We start from the raw sequence: 22,983 nt of genomic DNA, 5'->3' as shown, positions 1-22,983 counted from the left end.
CTGGCCCGTAACGGCAGCGAGGCGGGGAGATGTGGTGCCCAAACCAGCTCCCCAAACCCTCCAGGCAGGCGGGCAGTGCGGCACGGCACGGCACCGGTCCACGAGGGAGCCACACACAGCACGTCTCCATATCACACCCATCGGGTTTTATACACGGCTTCGGCTTCCCGAATCCCTCAGATCACAGGCTTTAAAGCCATAAAACAGCCAGGGAGGAGGAAACAACATGGGTTTTCTTTCATGAAGGAAGGGAGTGTGGAGGAGAGGGGAGAGATGCTTTCTCTCTGTGCTACGGCCCTGAGACGGGGATTGCTCGGGATCGAGCCAGCCAAAAATCCCTGCAGGCCAGCGCTCACCTGGGGTGCTCACCCCAGCCCCAGGGACCAGCGGCACGGTGGCTTTGAGGGGGTCAACGGCTGCTTGGTCCCAGCTGGGGGTCCCAGCGGGGCTGAGCCCGTGGATGGGAGAGGCGATGGGAGGGGAGGCCTGGGGCTGATGGGTGGGCACACAGCAGCAGTGATGGGAGCGCTTCCCCTTCAAGCGTGACCCGATGCGGGGTGCTGGTCCTGGGAGGTGTTTCCCATGGGGGGAGCCTGCTGTGGGGCAGCAACGGGGGCTGAGGGGCAGGGGGCGTGCGCAGGAGGAGGCAGAGGCGGTGAGTGGCCCCGGGCTCTAATCGTCCTTGTCCTTGGCCCCATGCTTCAGGATGCGGGTGAACTCCACGTAGTTGAAGTTGCCCTTCTTGTCGATGGGCGCCTCCCGGTACATCTCATCCACCTCCTCATCGGTGAACCTGTCCCCCATGGTGGTCAGCAGCTCACGCAGATGGTCCTCGTGAATGAAGCCTGCAGGGACGGCAGGGGGTGGCGTTAGCAGGGGACACTGCGGGAGGGCTGAGTGGCAGGACCTTCCCCACCTCTCCCGAAGACACCCCTGCCCAGCTCTCCCACTCCGGAGCTGCCTGGGGACTGTCCCCAGGGATTTGGCCCCAGCCCTCGTCCTGGCTGCGTGCCCGAGGGCCAAAGCGCCCAGGCAGGCAGCGTGGGGCTGTGCAGGCAGTGCCCGTACCTGACGCCTCCTCGTCGAAGCAGGCGAAGGCGTTGCGGATGACATCTTCTGGGTCGGTGCCGTTCAGCTTCTCCCCAAACATGGTGAGGAACATGGTGAAGTTGATGGGCCCCGGCGCCTCGCTCATCATGCCCTCCAGGTACTCGTCGGTGGGGTTCTTCCCTGCCGGACCCAGGCAGGGGTGTGGGTGCAGGGCCCTGTTTCCCCCCCCCAGCACCCATCCCCAAGGCCAGCCCATGCACCCAGACGGCTGGTTTTTTTTTTTCATTGCAAATGAATTTGCTGGCACGTGTTCTCCCACCCCACAAACAAGGGAAGGGGGCTTCCGCAGTGCCCGGTGCTCCCCCCTCGGCATCTCTCCCCATGCTTTAATCCATGCTGGAGGCCACCTGGAATCAAGCTCTGCCAGGCTCAGCCTCGAGGGAGATGCAGGAATTCATCTGGGGGTTACTGGGAACTAAACCCACGGCTTTTCCCTATTCCCCTGGCAGCTGACACCCAGCACCACCTGAGGAGAGGGGCAGCAGTGTCCCCACACAAGCCTCATGCTGCTGATGTCCCTAGCACTGCTCCTACCACAGATGCACCAGGGATGGTTTAACCTCCTCTGCTGAGGTCCGTGTGCCCCCAACGCCTGGCCCCTCTCTGCTCCCAGAGCTACGGCTCAGGGGGAGGAGGGAGGTCCCTCCCATGGCCAGGCAGGACCTCCAGAACAGGTTTGGCTGCCAGGTCAATCATTGACAGACCTCCCAAAGCGCGGTGGAGGTACCGCAGGGAGCAGGAGGTGGGAGCTGTGGCCTGCAGCCAAAGAGAACGGGCTCTGGGTGGGGAGCGTGGCCAGACCTGCAAGTCTCAACCGGAGGAGGTATCATGCTGGTGCAGGGACTGGCCTCTTTCTGTCACCCAGGCTGAGAGCAATGGGAGGGCTTTGTCCTGCAGGAGATGACCCCAGGCAATATTCGGGGGTGAGGCTACTCAAATACTCAATGGCTACGGCTGGTGGTTGCTCCTAGGGCAGAGCTTCTCCACCCCAAGGGCCTCTTCCCTTCTAGTGAGCATGGCTGTAAGAGCAACACGCCAAGCTGCTGCCCTTGAGTGCCTCCACAAACGCACCTTCTACGGTCAACTGGTGCCAGCAGAGAAATCCCCCCTCCCAGATCTTTCAGCCAGCATCGGGCTGGCCCAAAGCAGGAGGGCTGTGCCTCAACGGCATCCCACCAAAGCCCGTCTTCAGCGCTGGGTGTGAGGCACTAGGTCACCCAGCAGCTCTCCCCACTTGCTGAGGAGGCGTTGAGGGCAGAGGGGCTGAGGGACACGTGGAGGCACGAGGGAAGGATCTCCTCACCGAGGGAAGCCAGCATGTCGTGCAGATCCTCCTTGTCAATGAAGCCATCGCGGTTCTGGTCGATCATGTTGAAGGCTTCCTTGAACTCCTGGATCTGCGACTGGTCGAACATGGCGAAGACGTTGGAGGTGGCGCGCTGGGGGCGCTTCTTGGTGGTCTTGGCTTTGGCACGTTTGCTGGACATCTTGGCAGCTGGGGTGGTACCTAGGGGCAGGGCAGCAGGCAGGAACATCAGGAGGGCTGGAGACAGGCAGAGCCCGGGTGGCCAGAGCAGAGGCAGGGACATACAACTCCTGGCACCTCCAGTCCCGTGCCTCAGTTTCCCTGGCTGTCATACAGTGAGGTAAGGCAGTCGCAGGGCCGGACATGGGGACGGGTGAGGCTCAGGCTCTAACGAGTCCCCTGGGAAGCCACAAGAGCCGCGCTCACCGGCACCCCTTCCCCAGGGCTGTCCCCACGGGCTGCAGGCAGGGCTCCCGGCCAGCACCCTCGGCCCCCAAACCCCCGAACCCGCTTGCCGCCTGTCCCCTCTGCGTCCCAGGCACAGGGAGAGACGCCAAGCCCAGCACCCAGCATCCCCCCGCTGCCGTCAGTCCCGGGGCGGCCCTGGGGCCGGGTGCCTCGGCATTTTGGGCAGAGCTTAGCCGTGCGCCCAGGCCTCCCCTCCTCCTCTGGCAGGGCTCTCCCCAGCCCTCCCCAGCCCCGCTCCCGGGCCACGGGTCTCCCCGGCACCCTCCACCTCGCTGCGCCAAAGCGGCCCGCAGCCCCGTCCCGGGAGGTGGGCTGGCCAGCGCCCGGCGCCCGGCGGGAAGGGGTTATCTGCTGCGGGCACATTCCTCACATACCACCGCCTCCCTTCCCCCTCCACCCTGCGCTCCATCCAGCCCACCTCCCGCCACCGCCGGGCCGAAGGCCGCCCGCCGCCGCCCTCCCCTCCCCGCCCCGCGCCCCGCCCGGGGAGCCCACGGGCAGGGCCCCGAAGTGGAGGGGAGAGAGGGCTGGGGGGGTCTCTGGGGGGCTGCAGAGCCCCTGCGGGGCAGGGGGAGAGCGGCCGAGCGCGGTCGGGCCCGCGGGGTGCTGAGGACTGGCGCTGCCGTTACAGGTAACGAACGCCAGGCGAAGGGCGCGGCCCGGGGGCAGCAGTGGGACGGACAGACCTCCGGGGACACAGCTGGGGCAATGCGTGTCCCATGGGGCATGGCAAAGGGACCGTGCGGACCCCGAGCACCACCGAGGCAGGACCGCGGCAGGAAGGCCTGGTCTTTCCAAGGGGGGGGCCTGCCCCCAGCCCGTGCTGGCGAGCGCCTCGCAGAGCCGGGCTGCGGCCCAGAGCCCATTCCCACACCGAGATGGTGCCCAAGCTCCTTCACAGCCTCCGAGCAGGGGTTTGGTGATATCCCCCCACGCTGCCAGGCTGAGGGATGCAGTCAGTATTTGAGACACCCTGCGCCACGGCTGCTGGGGACCCGAACGGGATCTGTATGGCGTGCTCAGCACCCCCAGCGACCACCGATGTTGCCTGAGAGGAGGATGCTCAGACCTCTCTCAGTCGAATCCTGCCACGCGTAACTCAGCAAGATGCCAGCAAAGACCAGCCTGGCAGAGGGACGGAGTCGGCTGCCAGCTCAGCACGGCCCTGCGAGAAAGCCTGGGGCGAGGTCAGCCCGAGGGAGGGACGCTGCTCAGAGCCCTCATGTTTCCACCACAGCCATTTCTCCCTCACACGCAGCCCCATGCCTCAGTTTCCCCATCTGAGTCAGCATCTGGCATGGGGAGCAGCTGAGGGGGCAATGTTAAATGAATGGATTATGAAGGAATTGCATGGGGGAAGAGCGGAGTATTACTATTCCGCTCTGCTGTGTGCCCCATGCCGTGCTGGGCAGCCGGGCTGCCTGGGTTTCTGCCTTCTCTGGCAGGGGACACGGAGCAGTTAAGGAGCCACCTGATGTGGCATGAAGCAGCACAAAGCAACACCACCAGCAAGTTGCGTGCCAGCAACCGTGCCCGGCTGGTCTGGCCACCCTGGGTGTGCTGCTCCACGATCCGCTTCCCAGCTGGGTCCTTAATGCTGACACACCCAGGGGGACCGCAGGGCCTTGGGGAACGTCCGTCCCAGCGGGACCCCAGCGCTGGCACGGACTAGGGCAGAGCAAGCAGCCTTCTCCTGCACCCACACAGCTCCTGCCAGCCCTCCCCAGACTGTACCTGCTTTCCAGCTCTTTCCCTCCCCTCCTGCTATCCCTCTTTCAAGGGGTTGCAGAGGTGGGGGCTAGAGCAGCCACCACCCTGGTCCCCATCCTGTTGCAGTCCCCAGGCTCCCCTAGGCTGGGGAGGACATCCTGGGGGCTGCGGTAAGTGCCACATCCCAGCTACGGTGTCAGTGCTGGCAGGGCTGCCCAGCACCACGGTGCCCAGACAAGCTCAGAGGGGGCTGGGGACTCTCCCCCCACCCCAACACCCACTCCCATCCCACTGTGGGAGCGGTGCACCAAGCCAGAGAGCCTGGCAGCAGCCGCCGAGCCCAAGCTAGGCCCTTCACCTGCAGGGAACATGCTCCATGTCCCCCGGGAGACCGTTCGCCCTTTGTCCCCCATGAGCCCCAGTGGCTGGAGGCACTGGGATGGAAACCGCGCTGCCCTCAGCGGCCTCCCTTGTGCTGCCCTGAGCTGCCCTGGCCGGCACCCAGTGCCTAACAGCAGTCATCAAATCACCCTGCCATCCCCCAAACGCTTGGTCCTTTCCCAGTGCCCACCAGGAAAGAGACATTTGTCACCAGCCAGCTGAGGAGAGCCCAGCCATGCCCACGGCTGGGTGGGCAGGAGATCTCACCCCTCGCAGCCCATCGCTTGCCCGCTGCTTCCTCCAGCACTGCTGCACCGTAAAGCTCTTTGCAACAGGACAGCCTCTTTCTGCGTGCCCTGCCAGGCACCAGCGTGCGCTGCCGGCCTGTAACCATCCCCCAGGCAGCGGCGTGGGGAAGCTCAGCTGACCACAACTTCACTGTGCTGGGCCAGAGCCAGCAATAAAAGCTCTGCCACTGGCCCATGGCACTGGGCTCAGCTTTCAAAACATGCTGAATTATTAGCAGAATTATTAGCAGAAGACTAGAGAAATAAGCAGGAGTTTTGCTCTCACCACATGAATTAATATTATCCAAATATTTACCCTGCCCCGGCTGTGACCAGTAGCAGAAGCGCGGCTTGGCACCCTCTCCAGAGAGATGGTTCTCGTTAGGGGGATTAAGTGCGATTTTGACAGCACATGGTTTTGCTGTTTGATCCAAAATATGCCCTGGAAAGATGCTCGGTCTCAAGGTCCAGCTCGGCCTGGTCATCTCCTAATCATTCTATTTCTGCTGCTAGCAGACCTCCCTGGGCTGGCTGGGACTTGGGAAGAGACTTTTTTGGGTAAGTGCGGGGAAGGGGAAGGTGCCTCTTGCATGAGAGAGAAGTGATTTGCAGCGAAGCCTGATTTGACAGAGTCAATCCATGCTCTGCATGAGGGCTCAACGGCCACCCTCCCTTGGTCTTCAAGCCCATGCTCTCTGGGATTCCCAACCCCCCGATGCCTAGACTGTTTCAGGGAAAGCCCGGCCATGATGCCCTGCACGCTGGGGTGGACTCGGCTGAGCCAATCGGTGCAGCCACCAAACCTCCGGCTTCCTCCTCGGCAAGAAGGAAACCCACAGAGACTGGTCCTGCTCCTGCCACCCCCCCCCACCTCCTGCCACCCCATCCCAGCGCTGCTCCGGCCCAGGAGCTGCTGATCTCGGGCAGCAGAGCCAAGGAGGTTAGTGCTGGGGTGAGAGCCCAGCCAGCCTGGCATGAAAGCGATGCGCCGATCTGATCACCACACTCGCCCCGTCACCGACTGCCCTTATTCCCTCGACCTTCTGCCACCACTCCTGCCAAGACGATCTCCCTGCCTCCTGCACCACCGGGCTTGTGCCTTCCCCACCCGAGAGTCAGACTCAAGGGGCCACGGGGCTGGCTTTAAAAGTTTGTAAGTTAGTAAAGAAAACAGTTTCGTTTTAAAGAGAAAGAGCAAAGACCCACAGTTACCAGAAAATAAACCGCCATGTGTTTCCTCCTTGGTAAAAACCAAATGAGCAACTCCATCCTGGTGCTGCTTCCTGACCATGCTGGGGAGGGTGGGATAAGCCAAGGGGGCATCACAGTGCTGCCAGGGCAGGCGGGCCCTGTCCCATCCCCATCCTCCTCCCTCCTGCCCGCTTCCACCCTTCCCTACCTGGCATCTTCTCCTCTGCTGCTCCAGCTCACTATCCCAGCGGAAAAATAAAACAGCGGGACGCTGGTGCTGGGCCAGCGGGCTGAGCGGGCTTGTGGCAGGTCTGGCTGGCATGAAGGAAGGGTGCCCGGGCAGGAAAGGGGACAGGGCAGCTCCCCTTGCAGTGGAGCCGGGGTGTTCCCATGTATTCGGAAGCTACAACCGGGATGTGCTGCTAAGGGTTTCCCAAGGGTGGCTCCCCCAAAGCTGGCCATGCAACTGCCGGAGCCACCTCTCAAAGTGCTGAGGAGGCTCCGGCACAGCGTGGGGCTGCCCTGCCGTCTCCAGCACAGCCAGAGAGGGACATCATCTCCTGCTTGTAGCAAGCTCCTCTCCACCACGAGATCCCGGCAGCGAGATGCATGATGTGCGTCTGCTGGATGCTTTTGGTCAGGGTAGGGAAAGAGCGATTCAAACAGCCTGGACTGTCCCAGAGGACACCCCTGCAGGGTGAACGATGGCCCCTTGGAGGGACTGTGGTTAAATCTCTGCCCAATGGCTCTTCCCAAAATTAGTCCCTAGTACCAACGAGCCACAACACAGCTGTGTTTACTAACGGGCAAGCACTGGCCCTCCACGACGCCTGGCCAGCCACCCCTCGACACATTACAGCACCGCAGGGGGTGTGGTCCAGCACGAGGGCCAGCGCGGGTGATGCCTTGCAGCATCCCACACTGGCACAGGAGACTGCAGGGCAGCGCTGCAGCCAGGGCATCCTGCCACCCGTAAAGCTTTGCCATCTGCCAGGCACCTCTCCCAGCACCAGGACTGCCCAGGAGCGGACATCCCACCTCTGGAGTCAGTGGGACACACGGACCAGGTTGTCATATGCTGGAGGAGTGAGCAGGGAGCAGCTCATCTTCCCTGCCCAATTTGTCGTTAAACCATCCCTTTCCTCCAGCACAGCCTTGCTCAGGGTGCCCTTGGGATGTGGCATTGCTCAGCTCCGTCCCTGCCGCCGAGGGGTGCTGGTGCCGGGGGAGCCGCACTGCCGGCCAGAGGCATCGGTGCTGCGGGAAGAGCCCCCATCCCGCTCGGCTCTGCAAGAACGGAGGCAGGCTGCCGTTCTGCTCCTGGTTCGGCCTTATTAGAGACGGATGTGAGAAAGGGAGTCTGGAGGCGAGGGGAAAGCAGAACGCGAGCCCTGGGCTGTGTCCCCAGACCAGCCACCGCCACCAGCACTGAAGCCGGCGAGCAGGCTTCATGTGCGGGTGAGAAGGAGCAGGGCAGCATCACGGAGCCAGAGCTCGGTGTGCAGAGACCCCTGAGAGGGAGAGTTCATGCCAGCCCTCCCTCAGCTCCCGCCGCACATGGGGGACCCGGCCGGGCCCACGCGCAGCTGTGGGGCTTGGCTGCAAGTTTGCAGACAGTTTCTGGGCTAGCTCCTTCCCACCAGCTTTAGGGGACCAGGACCTCACCGTGCCCATGTGGCACACGCAAACCCTTCCAAAGTGCAACTTTTGGGGCCACCATGAGAAGACCATGCACAGACACCATCACCACGCAAAAGACCCATCACCCAGCATCCTTCTGATGCCCAGGGAGGCTGGGAAACGGGACCATGGGGCAGAAGGTCCTAATGGCATCAGGCCACCAGCATAATATGCCCTGGACTGGGTTTGATATTTTCCCAGGAGAATTAAGGGGCTCACCTTGGCAGGGGAATCTGGCCGCAGCGCCTCAGAGGGGGAGGTGACCACAAACTCCTCCTACAGCCGCACAGAGCCTGCCAGTGACGAGAGGAAAAAAATTCAAGTGACTGAAGAAACCCAACCATCTTTGGTCAGTGGCGGTGGTTGTTGACACTTGGGAATGTTCCGCTCCAAAGAATGCTGCTTCGGCCGCCGCCTTCTCCTACACATCCATGTTTTAGAGCCTCCCTGGCTTTTATCACAGTCGTAACATTTTGTACCAAAAGGGCATGCAGGGAGGGAAGCCAAGAGGACCTCAAGGTTTCATGGGCAAGGCTAAACAAAACACAACGTTCCTCTGTGCTTAAGACTGAGGGAAATGAGCTAAATAAAGCTTTTCTGCCTTACAACAGTTTATTGCCTGAAGTTGCTCATAGGTCACTGGGGAGATCTCCGGAGCATCACGCATGCATCTGCATCTTGGCTCTGACCATCAGCAAAAAGACTTGGGTGGAAAAGCAGATGTTCCAGACAGGAACAGCTCTCGCAAACCAGGAGGCGGGTGAAGCCACGGGCGGTAGGATCTGCTCTTGCAGCGCTGCCATCCCGGGGAAGCCGGGGTGTCCCGGCTCCAAGTCATTGCGGACAGTTACCGAGAGCTTTGCTCAAGTCCGATCCTCACCCCCCTAGCTGGGACACCCCTGCCGGGCCCCGGGCAGAGGCTCTCCCCGGCAGAGGGCTGCCTGGCAGGGACGCACCGGGCGTCGCCCGCTCCCCAGGGCTGACCCCGGCCCCAGCTCCCCAGCAGCGGGGGGGGCGGGGGGGGGTCGGGGGCTGCTCCCTCCCGCTCTCCCCGGGGCAGCCGCCCCCTCCCGCCCTGCCGCTTCCCCTCCGAGCCGCCCCCGGCTCCATCCCGCCCGCTCCGCCGGGGCTGCCCCGGCTCCGTCCGTCCCACCCCACCGCGGCTGCCCCGGCTCCATCCCGCCCGCTCCACCCCACCCCACCCCATCCCGGACGGGCCCTCCCGCCCCGCCGGGGCTGCCCCGCTCCCTCCCGTGCCGGCCGCTCCCCGTGGCCGCTCGGCTCCCGTCCCGTCCGGCGGAGCGGGGAGCGGCGGGGCCGGGACCCGGCGGAGCCGCCTCACCTGGACCGGAGCGGGGGAGCCGCGGAGCCGCCGGCGCTGCTCTGCCGGGGCCCGGCCCGCGGCGCGGCCCTAGGGGCGGGCAGCGGGGCCCCGGGGCGGTGCCGCCCGCCCCGTCCCGGCCCGGCCCGGCCCGGCTCGGCCCATACAAGGCAGAAGAATGTGGCGGGGCCGGGGCCGCGGGGCCGGGGCGGCGGGACGGCGCTCCCGGCCTTATATAGACGAAAGGGCGGCGGGAGCGGCCCACGCGTGTCGCTTTCCCGCGGGAGATGGGCAGCTCGGGGCGGCGCCCCGGGGGCTGGGAACCGGCGTCGCCATGGGCGTCCCTGCGCCTCCCAGCCTGGTGACACGGGGGGACGCCGTGCTCTGTGGAGCCGTGGGCACCCACGGAGGACACCAGCCAGGGGCCCACGGGTGGCGATTCACCCCGGGCTTCCTGGAGCAGCTCTGGCTGCGGCAGCGCGGCCCAGGCAGGTCCCTGCCAGCAGGCACGGGGCTGCCTGTGGACCAGTTGCCTGTGGACTCCACTTGGGTTACGTGGAGAGGCCCTGAGGGCATCGGAAGGCTGCACCGAGGCTGGCTGAAAGCCTCTGTTATGGTCCGCCGGGACCACCCTGCAAAGGGAACGGTGGCCAGAAGGACCCGCCAGTGAGCCCTGCCTCTGCCCCGGGCTGTGAGCCCCCAGAAGGACCCAGTTAAACAGCCCCTCGAAGCTCCTCTGAAAAGTGGCCTGGACTGGAGAAGCCGGGGGCTCACCCCATTCCCAAGCTGGGGTCTGGAGCCCGGAGGCGCAGGGATGAGGAGCTCCTGCCCTTCACCCGAGGCAGGACAGGCACGGGTCCTGGGACACCTCTCCACGGCAGCAGGTCTTGCTCACCTTTCCTTCCCATCAGCAACCCTGCGCCGCATCCCAGTCCTGCAGTCACCAAGAGGAGCTCCCGGTCCTGCGGGCTCCCCCTCGGGAGGGTGATGCCCCCCCCAGACATCATCCTGGGGGGGGCGGGGGTGTCTTTGGTTTGCAGGACCCCACAACTCTGGGGCCGGAATTCACCCTGCAGAGGAGCAGGCAAGTGGGAGAGGGAGATACCAGGAGCGTTTCTGAAAGGGATTCACCCAACCCTGGAGCAGGCAGCCGGAGCAGGGCTGCTCTGCCCGGGCACTGCCAGCGGCTCCGTCACTGCCCATGGAGAGGTGGGAGCTCGAGGACAAGGACCATACCCTGCCATCACCCCTGGGCACTTCCCAGCATGGCAGAGCCATGCCAAGGGGACAGCGTGGAGCACACGGGCTGCACTCACAGCAACTCAGGTGAAGAGCAGAAATGAGCAGTGACACAAATTCAGAGTGCACCCTCAGCAAGTTTGCAGATGACACCAAGCCGAGTGGTGCAGTTGACATGCCAGAAGGACGGGACGTCATCCAGAGGGACCTGGGCAAGCTGGAGAAGGGGGCCTGTGTGAACCTCATGAGGTTCAACAAGGCCAAGCGCAGGGTCCTACACCTGGGTCGGGGCAATCCTCGGTTTCAATACAGGCGGGGGGATGATGTGATCGAGGGCAGCCCTGCGGAAAAGGACTTGGGGGTACTGATGGACGAAAAGCTGGCCATGAGCCAACAACGTGCGCTCGCAGCCCAGGAGGCCAACCGGGCTGCATCAAAAGCAGTGTGGCCAGCAGGTGGAGGGAGGGGATTCTGCCCCTCTGCTCGGCTCTGGTGAGAGCCCACCTGGGGTACTGTGTCCAGCTCTGGAGCACTTGGCACAAGAAGGGCATGGAGCTGTTGGAGCGGGTCCAGAGGAGGGCCAGGAAGATGATCCGAGGGCTGGAGCACCTCTCCTACGAGGACAGTCTGAGAGACCTGGGGTTGTTCAGCCTGGAGAAGAGAAGGCTGCAGGGAGACCTTATAGCAGCCTGCCAGTACTTCAAGGGGGCCTATAGCAAAGACGGGGACAGACTTTTTAGCAAGGCCTGTTGTGACAGGACAAGGAGCAATGGTTTTAAACTAAGGGAGGGCAGATTTAGACTGGATTTAAGAAAGAAATTTTTTACACTGAGGGTGGTGAGGCACTGGCCCAGGTTGCCCAGAGAGGTGGTGGAGGCCCCATCCCTGGAAACATTCAAGGTCAGGTTGGACGGGGCTCTGAGTGACCTGATCTAGGTAAAGATGTCCCTGCTCTTGCAGGGGGGCTGGACCAGATGACCTGTAAAGGTCCCTTCCAACCCAAACCATTCTATAATTCTATGATTCTATGAAATTAATCTTCAGCTGCCATTCTCCTGTGGGGCATCACTACAAACAACAGTTAAAAAGCCAAAAAACCCCTGTTTCATCACTGATGCAAAAGCAACGGCCAAGCCCTGCCCAGGGTATGGATTTTGCTCCTGCTGGCTCAGAAGACCAGTGACCTGCTCTGCCAACAGCCTGCCAGACTTGGGGACATCCTAACCATGTCCTCATGCTGCTTGGATGAAATCTGCCAGGACATTGCCTCCCCCGGGGAGCGGGGCAGCCACGGAGGTCATTCAGCCTTCGTTGGAGGCAGGTGTCCTGCCTGCGTCCCCTCCGAAGGACAGGCTGTGCTGGGGAGGAATCCGGAGCTGGCCAAATGCGGAGATGGGGTGGGAAAGGCCACCGAGTGCCGTGCCAGGGCAGAGGCGAGCCAGGGAGAGTGCAGAGCCTTTGCCGTGCCCATGATCTGGCCAGGGGGTCCCAAGAAGGTTTGCCTTTTAATAAAAATACATGGAAAGAGAAAAAAGAAAGAAAAAAAGAACAAATCCCAGGAGTGAGACAGCCTGAGCTGCCACCCCGTAGCTGGTCCCAGGTTTTTCTGTGCTGGAGGAAAGGCCCGGCCTCAGCCGTGTCCAGGTGGTCCCTGGGAGCCTGGCAGGAGGCAGGACTCCCCTCCAGCCCCTCTGGGGTGCTTGCTGTCCCTCACCGAGTCCCGGTTCCTCGCCACTGGGCACATGTCAGGCCGGGCCCCGAGGGGGGAACTGGTGAAGAGGGGCAGTATGGACGTGGCAGCTCCTCACACGTTTTGCAGCCTCTGAAGCTGCGTGCACGTAAGGGGCTGCTGCTGGGCCACCTTGTGCGGCCCTCGGGCTCTCCCTGGAGCCCCATCCAGCCCTGCCCACCTTCCCCTGCCTGTGCCCAGGGCTGCCCATGTAATCCTTCTCCCCTCCTTCCAGGCGCCTGCCAACACGCATCCCTTACTGGGGGCCTGTTTGTACCCCCGTGACATCCTCTGGCACCTCTCCTGCCTCCTCCCTGTTCTTTCAAGCCCCGATTTAATTTGCTTTTCTCTCTGGGCAGTGGATCAGTCAATGGAGATGGAGTAAAACAAGCCAGTTTTTTTTTTAGCACTTGAATTTTAAGACCAGTTCCCTGATCCAGGTGTCTCATCACCGTGCAAGCGCTTCCACCCCTGCAAAGTGGCCTGGGGCAGGAGCACAGAGCTGGGGACAGCGAGACTCCTCACGTGCCTAGGACACAGCCTGAAGTCCTGGAAGAGATCAGCCCTGGGGTCCCGCAGCTGTCACCTCCCCCTGCACTCAGTGACCGTGTCCGTCACAGAGTGGAGGGCGCGGAGCAGAGGGGGGCTGCCATGCCCCAAGCTCCTGAGGAGCACCCCAGGAGCGAGGCTGGAGCCGGGGCATGTGAGACCTGGCCCCTCAGCAAAGGGCCCTGTCATGGTGGGGGTGTCAGAGGCAAAGGTCCTGCTGGAGATACAGCGATGGCCCCCCCACTGCGTGTCCCCTTCCTGCTAATGCAACATGGGTCCACTGACTTGGACCAGCCTTTGGCTTGTGGCAAATGCCCAAGGGGTTGGACATGTGCTCAGGGGTCTGATAGCTGGAGCAGGGCAAGACACTTTTGAAGTCCAAAAGTATCTTGCATAATCTGTATTTAAATTACATGGCCTTGGCTGGAAGCGATCGGAGGCCTGGGATGAGGACTCATCTGCCTGCTGCCCTCTGTGATAACCGCACACAGCTCAGGTAGGTCTGGTCTGCCCCGGAAGGTTCCCAGGTCCTGCTGAAATCAACAGCAAGGTGGTTGCTACCGAAGTATTTCGCGCTGCGAACAGGGAGCAGTCAGGCTCCTGAGATGCTCAGCACGTCACGCGTTTGCTAGTTTGTGCCGCAGAAAGAAATGCAGGACCTTGGGCCTGGGCTTTGTTAATGGGGAAATGAAACAGTGAACCTCATCGTGTGTCAGCACCAGTGGGGATGTGCACGGGCAAGCGAGGAAGGAATGGCTCCATACGAGGTATCTTTGCAGGACTCGGGCCTGCAAAGGTTCATTGCACCATGAAGGTCTTCCAGCAACGCCTTGAGTGGCCGCAGCACCGCTGAGCTGCACTGCTCGACACGCTGCCCACCAGAAGGAGGTACCGAGACCACAGCCACGCGTACGCAGGAAATTCAATCATTTGTTGTCACAAACCCGGGCCCTCCTCTGCCCACCTGCCCCCATCAGCGCAGCCCGAGGGGGGCAATAGTGAATCAGTCCCAACCGAACGCTCTGCCCACCCCATGCTGCAGAAGTAATTCCCAACATGTTTTTTTATGAAGAATGCAACCGTTTTAAGTTGAATACCATTGCTCTTGTAAGGCAAGAATATAAAACATAGTCAAACCTTTAGGACTCCACATGTGATTATTTTATTTGCATACACTTCCAAGAGCGTAATTTCTGCAGGCGGCATATGTTTGGCTGCTGTAATGTCTGCTCGAATAAACAGAGATAACAAGCTGTAGCACCCTGCACAACCGTGTTTTATTTTAAAGGCCATCCTGCTCCCAACGCCTCCGTCCTGCAGCCCCTCTCCAGGAGGGGACTACGGAGAGCCTCAAAAGCATGGCTACGCCTCTCGAGCAGACAGCGTAGCACGATGGAGACATGCGGTCAAAACGCCCAGCGCGGAGGGGACGCTGTCCCCAGGGAGCCCCGGATCGCCGCGTGGCGGTTGTGGTTGCGCGGCTCAGCACGACGCCTTGCCGCGTGCGCGTGTGGTGGTCCATGGGCTGTCTGCTCTCCCGCCCAACGTGCAAGGACAACACGGGGGCTGTTGTCCTGCCCTTCCGCTGAGGAGCGGCCCTGCGAGGCCTTCCCCTTCCCCTTCCCCTTCCCCATCTCCTCCCCTCCCCTGCCCTTCCCCTTCCCCTGCCCTTCCCCTTCCCCTTCCCCGGCGTGTCCCCGGGCGCGGCACCTTCAGACAGCGGTGCCCGAGGCGGCCGCTGCCGACACGGGCCTGTTTCACCTCACGGCCCCCGCCAGCCCAGGCGATGCCCTCACGCCGGACACGGCCCCGGCTGGGCCACACGCCCCCTCCGCCCGGGCCCAGCGGCCGGCCGGGCCCCGGCCCAGCGCTGCCCATGGCGGAGGGAGCCCGGCCGGGGTCCGCCCCACACAGCGGGGCTCCCTCCTCGGCCTCCCCCGGCCGCGGGCCCCCTCCGTGAGCAGAGCAGCGGCGGGGCCGGGGCTCGCGGGGCTGCGGAGGCGGCGGGGGTCGGGGGGGCGGCGGGGGGAGGTGGGCGGGAGCCCTCCCCCCGCGAGCCCAGGCTCCGCCCCCCGAGGCCAGCGAGCGCCGCGCTTCAGCCTGGCCCCTCTCCCCTGCCGTAGGGGGCGCGGCGCTCGCCTTTGTCACGTGTGACGCGAGACGCTGCCGCGATTGGTGGAGCGGGGGCGCGGGCGGGTGACGGTGCGCGGCGGCCGCTTCCGGGCCGGCGGCAGGGCCGGAGCCGGAGCCGGAGCGGGGCGGACGGGAAGGACGGACGGACGATGAGCGGCGCGCGGCGCAGGGAGGAGCCGCCGCACGCGCAGCAGCACGCGGTGGCCAACGGCGGCGCGGCCGGGCGCGGCTCCGTGTGGGGCAAGGCGCTGCGCAGCGACTCCGCCTGGCACGACAAGGTGGGGCCGCGGCGGGCCCGGGGGGGCCCGGGGGTCTGCCGTGAGCTGCGGGCGCGGGGGGGGCCGGGGGTGTCTCCGCCGTCAGCCCCCGCCCCGCTGGCGGGCCGGCGGGAGGGAGGGAGGGGGCTGCTCTCGCCTGGCGGTACCGGGGCCGGGCGCTGGTGCCGGTGGCCCGGCCGGAGCGGCCGCGACCTGCCCGCCCGGCCCCGGGCCCTCACCCGCTTGTCGCCCGGCCCGGCCTTTGTGGCGGGGGGAGGCTCCGCTGGAAGGGGACAGCAGCGGCCTGCCGCCGCGGGCCGGGCTCGGGGCTCGGCAGCGCTGGGCAGAGCCGGAGCTGCTGCGGCGAGGGGCGCGTCTGAGGGCGGGCTGAGGCCGCAGCAGGCACGGCAGCGCCCGGCGCGGCGGCTGTGGAGCTACGTGTGGGGCTGCGGGGAGGTGCGGGAGGGCCTCCCCGCGGACGCCGGGCAGGCGTCTTCCGAGCTTGTTGAAGGCCCTTTCGCAGGAGAGGCGGGTGCCTCGCCGTGCTGCAGCCTGCGTGCGTTTCCCCCCGCTCCCGCACATCGGGCGGGCTGTGCCGGCTGGGTGCGCCGAGCTGCTGGCTCGGGTGAGGCTCGGGGTGTCGTCTGGCAGACACCCCGGGTAAATACAGCGCTCCTGTTTAAATCCAGCTGTGACTTCCACACCGGACAGCCGCTGCACAGTGGTTTTGTGTCCTTTCTTACCCAGCTTGCCCTCCAAGCACTTCCTGAAGGCAGAGGTGGCACGTCTGCCGTACCGTAGCCTACAGCAGACCTCATTCTTCTCTGCTACTTGGGCATGGAGCCAAAGAAGACACTAGCTGCAATTATATTAAGATATCTCAGTTAAATTTGGCCTCTGGACTAAACTCTTCTAGGATTAAATAAAAATTTGCTTTGTGTAATTAAAAGAAAAATAGAAATATAATCTACTTTAAGAAGTTGGGGGAAAATATATTTGCAAGTCCAGCTGACCTGTCAGGTCTGAAGGGAAAGGGCAGCACCAAGAACAGGCTTGTCAGAGTTTCTCTGTTACTGTGTCACAGCACGGGTATGTTCTCACAGCAGAGTAACATCATGGTGGTGGCTTAGCCATTTGCAGTCTGCTTTGCTGTTCCTAGCCTCGCCATCTCATGTGCAAAAAGAGATTTGGTTTCTCCAAAATTTCACGTCTGTGCTCAACTTGCATGTTTTGCTCGTGTTTGTCTGCAAACCTTCCAAGTGTGAGTGAAAACACGTCAGCCATAGACTTCCCAATGTTTTTAGCGCTAGTGAAGCCTTTTTTCCTGTGCATATCTCCCGTGTGCTGTAACGCTCCTGGTCAATGCCTCCTCCTGCTGCTGCCCGCCAGCAGCACACCCACAAGGTGCTCTGAGCTCCTGCAGCGTCCCAGGTCCTGCCGTATCCCTAGCACGGCCTGGGCACACGGCCACGTGGATGGAGCGGGATGTCTGCTCCCCAGTTGGCTGCCTTTGCCTTTCGGCGTGGAGAAGGTGTGGACTCTGTCCTGCTTTTCCTTGGGGGACAGACCTGAATCTGTGTGGCTTTTTTCTTACCAGTTGCTGTTGCTCACAGAACTGGTGGGGCTCTCCTGTACTCGACCTCATCCCCCTCTGACAAATTGGGGAGGGATTTCAGAGTTAGCGAGGGGAGCAATGGCAGGCTGTGCCAATGTTTTGATGCAAGAGGATATGAACTGAAGGCTAAAATGACTGAGAAGCGTAGTGACTGAGAGAAACAACCATCTCTGACATGGATTCTAGTCTTCCACGTGGAACCAAACAACTTTGCACATTCTACAGTAAAATCACGAAGGCCATTGGTGTTTGGGGGTATGCTGGGGCAATCCCATCTTTGGGGAGGCTAGAAAAAAGAGGCAAGCAGAAGTGAATTTTATTTAAAGCATGAGTCAGCATTGTCCAGCTGCAATACTTACAGTTGCATTGGCCCTATGGACGAACAGGAATGACCGCTTCACTGCTGCGCTGAAAGAATGCAGATGCACTCGTAGTATGTGTGAGATTCGGTTTGTGGTTTGGAGTTGGCGTGAGTACTGGCTACTGGTAGCGCTTGTTTCTGGGTAGGGGAGGGCCTGGGGCACTGACAGTGGCTATAGCAGTCTTAAAGCATAAAAAATTCTTTAAACTTTTATTCCAGTGAATCCTTATAGAATTGAAGCTTTAGTAAACAAGGGGACTAGATACTTGTTTGCCTCTGCAGTTAGCCTATTGGAGGACAAAGGCGTGTATTTAATTCGGAAGCAGAGAAGTCCAGGGTGCATGATGCCAGAAGCTGCTTTCATCTGCTTTGAGTACAATACCTTATCCTTTGAATGGAAAACTAAGTCTTCAGTGTCTTAAATTTTCACCTGTTAATTGTATGATGCTTTTAAAAAAGGAAACATAGTAAATGCCAAAATCTTTCTTGTGCTTTATCTCCTCAGGACGAGTTTTTAGATGTGATCTACTGGTTCCGGCAGATCATTGCAGTTATTTTGGGAATCATCTGGGGAGTAGTTCCACTGAAGGGATTCGTGGGAATAGCAGTGTAAGGTTTATTTCCTTTTCTGTCTCATGTACTTTCCCACATTTGGACTTTACTTGGTGTCTGGTTTAAAGTTGTGCTATAAACAATGGGCTGGCCAAATGCAGTCTCTGTCTACAGTGCATCTTAAAGCCAGCATTGCATTCCAGACTGTTATTTGCATGAAATTCATACAAATCATAACATGTCTTCATCGGCCTCTTTCTCTCTCCTCAGCCTGATTAATGCTTTTTTAAAGTATTATTTATTTTATTATTATTAAAGGGGGCAGGGGTAGAAGAAGGGAATGAGAGGTTCAATTGACTTGTGAAGTGGCCTGCCCCTGCACGTGTGAAGTGGCCTGCCCCTGCATGTCATAGCCCCCTGCAGGGGCTATGAGTACGGTGCCTAGCGTGGCCACCTAAGAAGTAAGGCCCATAGTGGGGAAGGTGTGGTAGTCCTTCTCTGAGTCAGGAGCCCTCCTCAGAGAGGAGGTTCTGTTAGTAGACAAGAGGGGCAGATTCTCTTTGAAAAAGAAAAGGTTTCTTCAAAACACCAAAGACTGTAGGTAACAAGCAGGCAAAGCGGCACCATTGGCAGTGCTCCTGCAGCGCTCCCAGCTTGCTGAAGGTGTTCTTTCAGCCATGGTGTGGGGGGAAGGCAGTGCCTAGAAGGGTATGTACGCGTTGGATCCCCACCGAGACATGGTCACCTCCCAGCAGGTGTCCAAAGGCTGCAGTGAGCACTCTCAGGTATGAAATGAAAATTTGTTTGGCCCTGGCATGTGCCTGAAAGCCTCTGGAGGGACACGAGAGATGGGAAACACAGCCCTGCTCTCTGAACGCCGGGTGTGGGAAGATGCTGTGTCTGCTCTGGGGAGTTTCTGTTTGCAAATATCTCTGCCTAGTCAAGGTCTCCTAGTCAAGCTCACAACCTCACAGCTTTTCTTAGGCAAAAGTGACTTGTCATCTTGTCCCTCCTCCTGAGTGTCCTGGCTGTGGCAAGAAAGTGGAGGGAGTAGCAGCAAGTCTCTCTAAGAAAAAAAAAAAAAAAATTAGGGAAAAGGGGCTGTAAAGCAGTGATGCTCCAACAGGAGCTCGATAGCTACATGCAAACAGTTAAATCTAAAGTGCTCCCAGTAACAGGTGTGGAGTAGCTGAGAAGCATTGTTCTTTCTTAGTCACCCATTAATTCACAAGGCACCTTCAGGCACCTAAGCCAATTCCTGTGCTAAATGTGTAATAAGAAATAAAAGTGATTTGGTGTACAGTGGAAAGACTAAAAGCTTCTAGAACTGTGCGTGTGGTTTTTCTGTGGTATGCAGTTGTACAGCTGCTCACAGCTTGCTGCCAGTCACTGAACTTGCGTGTATGTCTTCCCGTATTGCCCTTCCTACACAGGGTTCTTTCCAGGAAATGTACCTGTCGCTCACCTACGCTGAGGTGGTGTAAAGCCAAACTTGTCTAAGGACAAACAGGAGGTCACGTTTTTTCTCTCTATTGCAGGGTAACTGTTGGCACAGACTAGAGAGCGCTCAGAGTTGTCTCAAGTTGAACCCTAATGCTATGGCTCTGAGGGTGCTATCGAGTCTTCTCTGGCTCTTATCTCTAAGTTCACTGTGTTTGGTCATGGGACGTTAACAGGAATCTAACACTGAGCATAGAGTCTAACAGTCTGCCCTCTTAGCAGCCTCAAAATCAAGTAGCACACACAAGGAAATTGGATTCTGTGTGGGAGCAGGACTGCTGTTGATCTGCAGGATAGGAAGACGTGCAGGGTTTGCAGATCTGCTGATACTTCCAGCTTTTGACTCCTGTCTGTTGAGCCTTACTAGGAGTCGGTTGTGCCTTGTGAGGTGAACTTCATCCAAACCTAGCATGCTATGGCAAGCTGACCTGGAGGTGCTCTCTTAAGGAAGTGACTGAGCTGCCTGGGAAGTGCTGCAGGAACAGTGTTCCTCTTTGCTTCCTCTCTACTGCGGATGAAAGACGTTTCACTGCTACACAGCTGTACGGCATGTTGGATACCTGCACCCTGTATCGCCGAAATGACAGTTCCTAATCTCTTTCTTCCAGATTCTGTCTGATCAATGCTGGTGTTCTGTACCTCTACTTCAGCAGCTTCCAGCAGATAGATGAGGAGGAGTATGGGGGGACGTGGGAGCTAACAAAAGAAGGATTCATGACATCTTTTGCACTGTTTCTGGTAATGCCTCTTGCTTTCTTTAAGTTGATTAGTGAATTGTGTTGGTACACTTTCTGAGGGAAAAGACCTGGAAGAAAAGCAGGTGAGGTGGTGCACTGATAGAAGAGAGATGTGTTAACGTCATCTGATAAGTGGAGTTGATTGGGAAAGAAAATCCCAAAATCTGATGGCTACTGACCATGAAATACAGTATTAATGCCTGGGATTTCTCTGTAGGAAAGGATGTAGGAACAGGCAGCTATACTTCTGCATCTACCACTTAACTTTTATGTTTTCCCGTCCTCTGTCCCAGATATCCTGGTGGAGTTTCATCTAGAGCTAATTACACCCAAACTGGTGTCTTTGTTTTTCCCTTACTCCCCTCCCCCAAGTCTCTGAATACGCTCAGCACTTGATTTGGTGGTGTTTCTAAATCCCTAGAGGGACTGTGGTGGGATTTTAATGTGGAGAGGCTAGTCACCCCAGAAGGCAAGCAAGTTGAATGCCACCGTTTGTGGCACGTGGTGATCCTAACATCTCTCTGAGACCATCTGAAAGCTGGAATTCAGTCCCCAGTCCTCTATTGAGAGCAAGGCGTGAGGCTTGTTTTCTGTGCCTGAACCCTCTCCAGAGGCATCAAAATAACCTTCACTTCCTTTCCTCTCCACAGGTTGTTTGGATAATCTTCTATACTGCCATCCACTATGATTGACATGGTCTGCAGCTTTTGCCTGTTAAATCAGTCGTCAGTAAATGGAGAAGGTTTTAATAAATCATAGTCTTTAGTGGACTGGTGGGAAGGCTGGGGAAGTCAAATCAACTCCCTTCTGTACCAGTGGTCTGATTAGCCTAGAAGAGCCCCAACTCTTCTGCTGGAGAAGTCCGTCTCCGTTTTATATACCCGTTAATTGTTGGAACTATTAAAAAGCCATTGGAATTTTTGGAAGTGGTTCAAGACTGTTCAAATTTGGAACTTTCTGTGACTCTAGCCAGTAACTCTATCAAAATCCTGTGTGCTGAAGGTTGAATCTGTTAATTTAATGTATGTGTGCCCTTCTGTTTGAAATCTGTCATTAAATCCTGACTTGTCTTCCATTGTTGTCCTTTAGACAGTTTTAAAAAAGCAGTTGTAGGGTACATGGGAGGAAGGCACTGCAGCATCCATATGAGTTGAGTGGCTGTCCTTAGCATGTTTTTGTAGTAACCAGATCTGATTTGATTAAACAGACTGTGTTGTTACCATTTCTAATATTTTTTGTTTTACTTGTAAATCAGTTGTCGGCCAGAATTTTTAAATGGTCTTTGCCGAAGACAAATTTTTAAGCAATTTTACTAGAAAGAATTGTGATTCATTTGGTTAACGAAGGGGTATTCAGGAGGCTTAGAAACTCCACTGCATTCTGTTAGCCTGGCTACTAAGTTGCCATCGCATACCTCAGAGCTTAGTAGTCTTGAAGGACAGTCATTCTGGAGATACCCTTTTAAATGTTAAGCATTTAAATTCTTTTTTTTTTTTTAAGCTCTTGAATTCAACTGCTCCTTGTTAATAAATGCAGGAGACTAAGACACAAATGAGGCAGCTATTATCTTAAATGCAGAATTACTAACTTGCAAATCAGGCAAAGTACATAGCCTCCGGTTCGTGAGGTGCATTTTATGAGTTGATCACTTCATAGCTCGGTTCCTCCCTAGTCATGCCCTTTTTGTGCATCGGTAGGGGAGTCTCTGCTTTAAGATATTTTTAAGGACGTGTCTTTCAGAAATAGTTCTTGGGAAACACGCACAGTCCTTGTTATTGTCAGAGGACCTTGTAGTCTTGTTGCCATGTGGTCCTAGCTTTTCTAAACAACAGCTCAGGCACCCAAAAAGAGTCCTGCCCTAAAGCTGCCTTATAGTGAGGAGTTGATAGTTTTAGTGTGCTCTTGCTGAAAGTCTGCATTGCTTCCTCGCTGATGGAAGTCCAACAGCCTGGTTCTCACATGTGAGTATGCAAAGCCAGGGATCTAAATCTCTAAGTGCTGAGCTAGGGCTCCAGAATCGCCCCCCGGTGCAGGCCTCCATTCTTACCAGGGAAAATGCTGCCTGTTCTTGGTGGAAAAAACACACCTGGCTATTTCAGGTCCTTGGGATGCCAAGGGAAGAGTGCAATAGCAGACAGCTTCTGCTACTTGTGAGTTGCCAATTTAAGTGATCTCAAATAAAAATTTCTATATTTTTCTCCTTCCCATCCCCAAACTTGCTCAGTCTTTTAGTCTGATACTTTCTTTTCCTCTTCTTTCAGCTGAAAGCATTAATTTTCCACAAGAATTGCATAGCCTGCTAGTTCTAGGTCACCCTTTCCTACTGGCATCTGTTTGCATCTTAGCTGCTCACAGCCATCAGTAAAATCATTGTATACTTGAAATGCTCTAATAAATGTTGCCTGGATAATCCACTGTGCAGCTTCTGTATCCTCTGGTCTTTGAAGTTTTGTAAAATGGTGGGAGTGTGGGATTCCTTTAAGAGTTTGATTTTTGGTAAATAGCTAAGCCAACAGCTCTTTGGGATTCTCAGGTCTCTTGTGCTGCAGGCTTGAGTCCTGCACTTCCAGAAGGGTCTGGAAGCATTTGTAGTGGAAGTAGTGCTTAGATCCATGCTTTAACGGGTGATGAAGCAGGTTAAGCCAAGTATTGCCTCCATGTAAGCTGTTCTGCTCCTTCAGCAGCTGTCCCTGCCCCGTGACACGCAATCATGGCAGAGCTACTCCTGCGTTGCAGAGTGCCCAAGTCTCTTGGGCACTTGAAGTCAGAGCAGGACTTCAAGGTCTGCTGTAAAATGTGCAGAGATGGAGAGTTGCTTACCTGCCCCTTTGCTTTATTCCTTGCTTGCCTGCAGTCC

The 22,983-nt window shown here is 58.3% G+C and overlaps 2 protein-coding genes across 2 annotated transcripts; one reads left to right on the top strand and one right to left on the bottom strand.

The window, feature by feature from the left end:
• Positions 1 to 125: 125 nt before the first annotated feature.
• MYL9 (myosin light chain 9) lies at positions 126 to 9,610 on the bottom strand. Its single transcript, XM_075517252.1, has 5 exons — positions 9,476 to 9,610; positions 8,353 to 8,426; positions 2,414 to 2,617; positions 1,069 to 1,230; positions 126 to 845 (listed from the first exon to the last, which is right to left on the bottom strand). Exons 3-5 carry the CDS (start codon positions 2,595 to 2,597, stop codon positions 673 to 675), a joined length of 519 nt encoding a protein of 172 aa, XP_075373367.1. The 5' UTR covers positions 2,598 to 2,617; positions 8,353 to 8,426; positions 9,476 to 9,610; the 3' UTR covers positions 126 to 672.
• Positions 9,611 to 15,138: 5,528 nt separating this feature from the next.
• On the top strand, positions 15,139 to 22,545 carry RAB5IF (RAB5 interacting factor). Its single transcript, XM_075517118.1, has 4 exons — positions 15,139 to 15,382; positions 17,843 to 17,946; positions 19,998 to 20,127; positions 20,777 to 22,545. Exons 1-4 carry the CDS (start codon positions 15,254 to 15,256, stop codon positions 20,816 to 20,818), a joined length of 405 nt encoding a protein of 134 aa, XP_075373233.1. The 5' UTR covers positions 15,139 to 15,253; the 3' UTR covers positions 20,819 to 22,545.
• The last annotated feature ends 438 nt before the right edge of the window (positions 22,546 to 22,983 follow it).

Source organism: Mycteria americana, chromosome 14 (assembly GCF_035582795.1).
Source record: "Mycteria americana isolate JAX WOST 10 ecotype Jacksonville Zoo and Gardens chromosome 14, USCA_MyAme_1.0, whole genome shotgun sequence".
NCBI lineage: Eukaryota > Metazoa > Chordata > Aves > Ciconiiformes > Ciconiidae > Mycteria > Mycteria americana.
Note: the sequence above shows the minus strand (reverse complement) of the source record. Positions and strands in the feature narration are given on the sequence as shown.

Coding starts and splice junctions, on each gene's coding strand:
- MYL9 (XM_075517252.1), bottom strand. CDS start 2,597: ATGTCCAGCAAACGTGCCAAAGCCAAGACCACCAAGAAGCGCCCCCAG. Junction 1,231..2,413: donor CGACATGCTGGCTTCCCTCG/GTGAGGAGATCC, acceptor TGGGTCCGGCAG/GGAAGAACCCCACCGACGAG. Junction 846..1,068: donor CTTCGACGAGGAGGCGTCAG/GTACGGGCACTG, acceptor CCGTCCCTGCAG/GCTTCATTCACGAGGACCAT.
- RAB5IF (XM_075517118.1), top strand. CDS start 15,254: ATGAGCGGCGCGCGGCGCAGGGAGGAGCCGCCGCACGCGCAGCAGCAC. Junction 15,383..17,842: donor ACTCCGCCTGGCACGACAAG/GTGGGGCCGCGG, acceptor TTATCTCCTCAG/GACGAGTTTTTAGATGTGAT. Junction 20,128..20,776: donor CATCTTTTGCACTGTTTCTG/GTAATGCCTCTT, acceptor TCCTCTCCACAG/GTTGTTTGGATAATCTTCTA.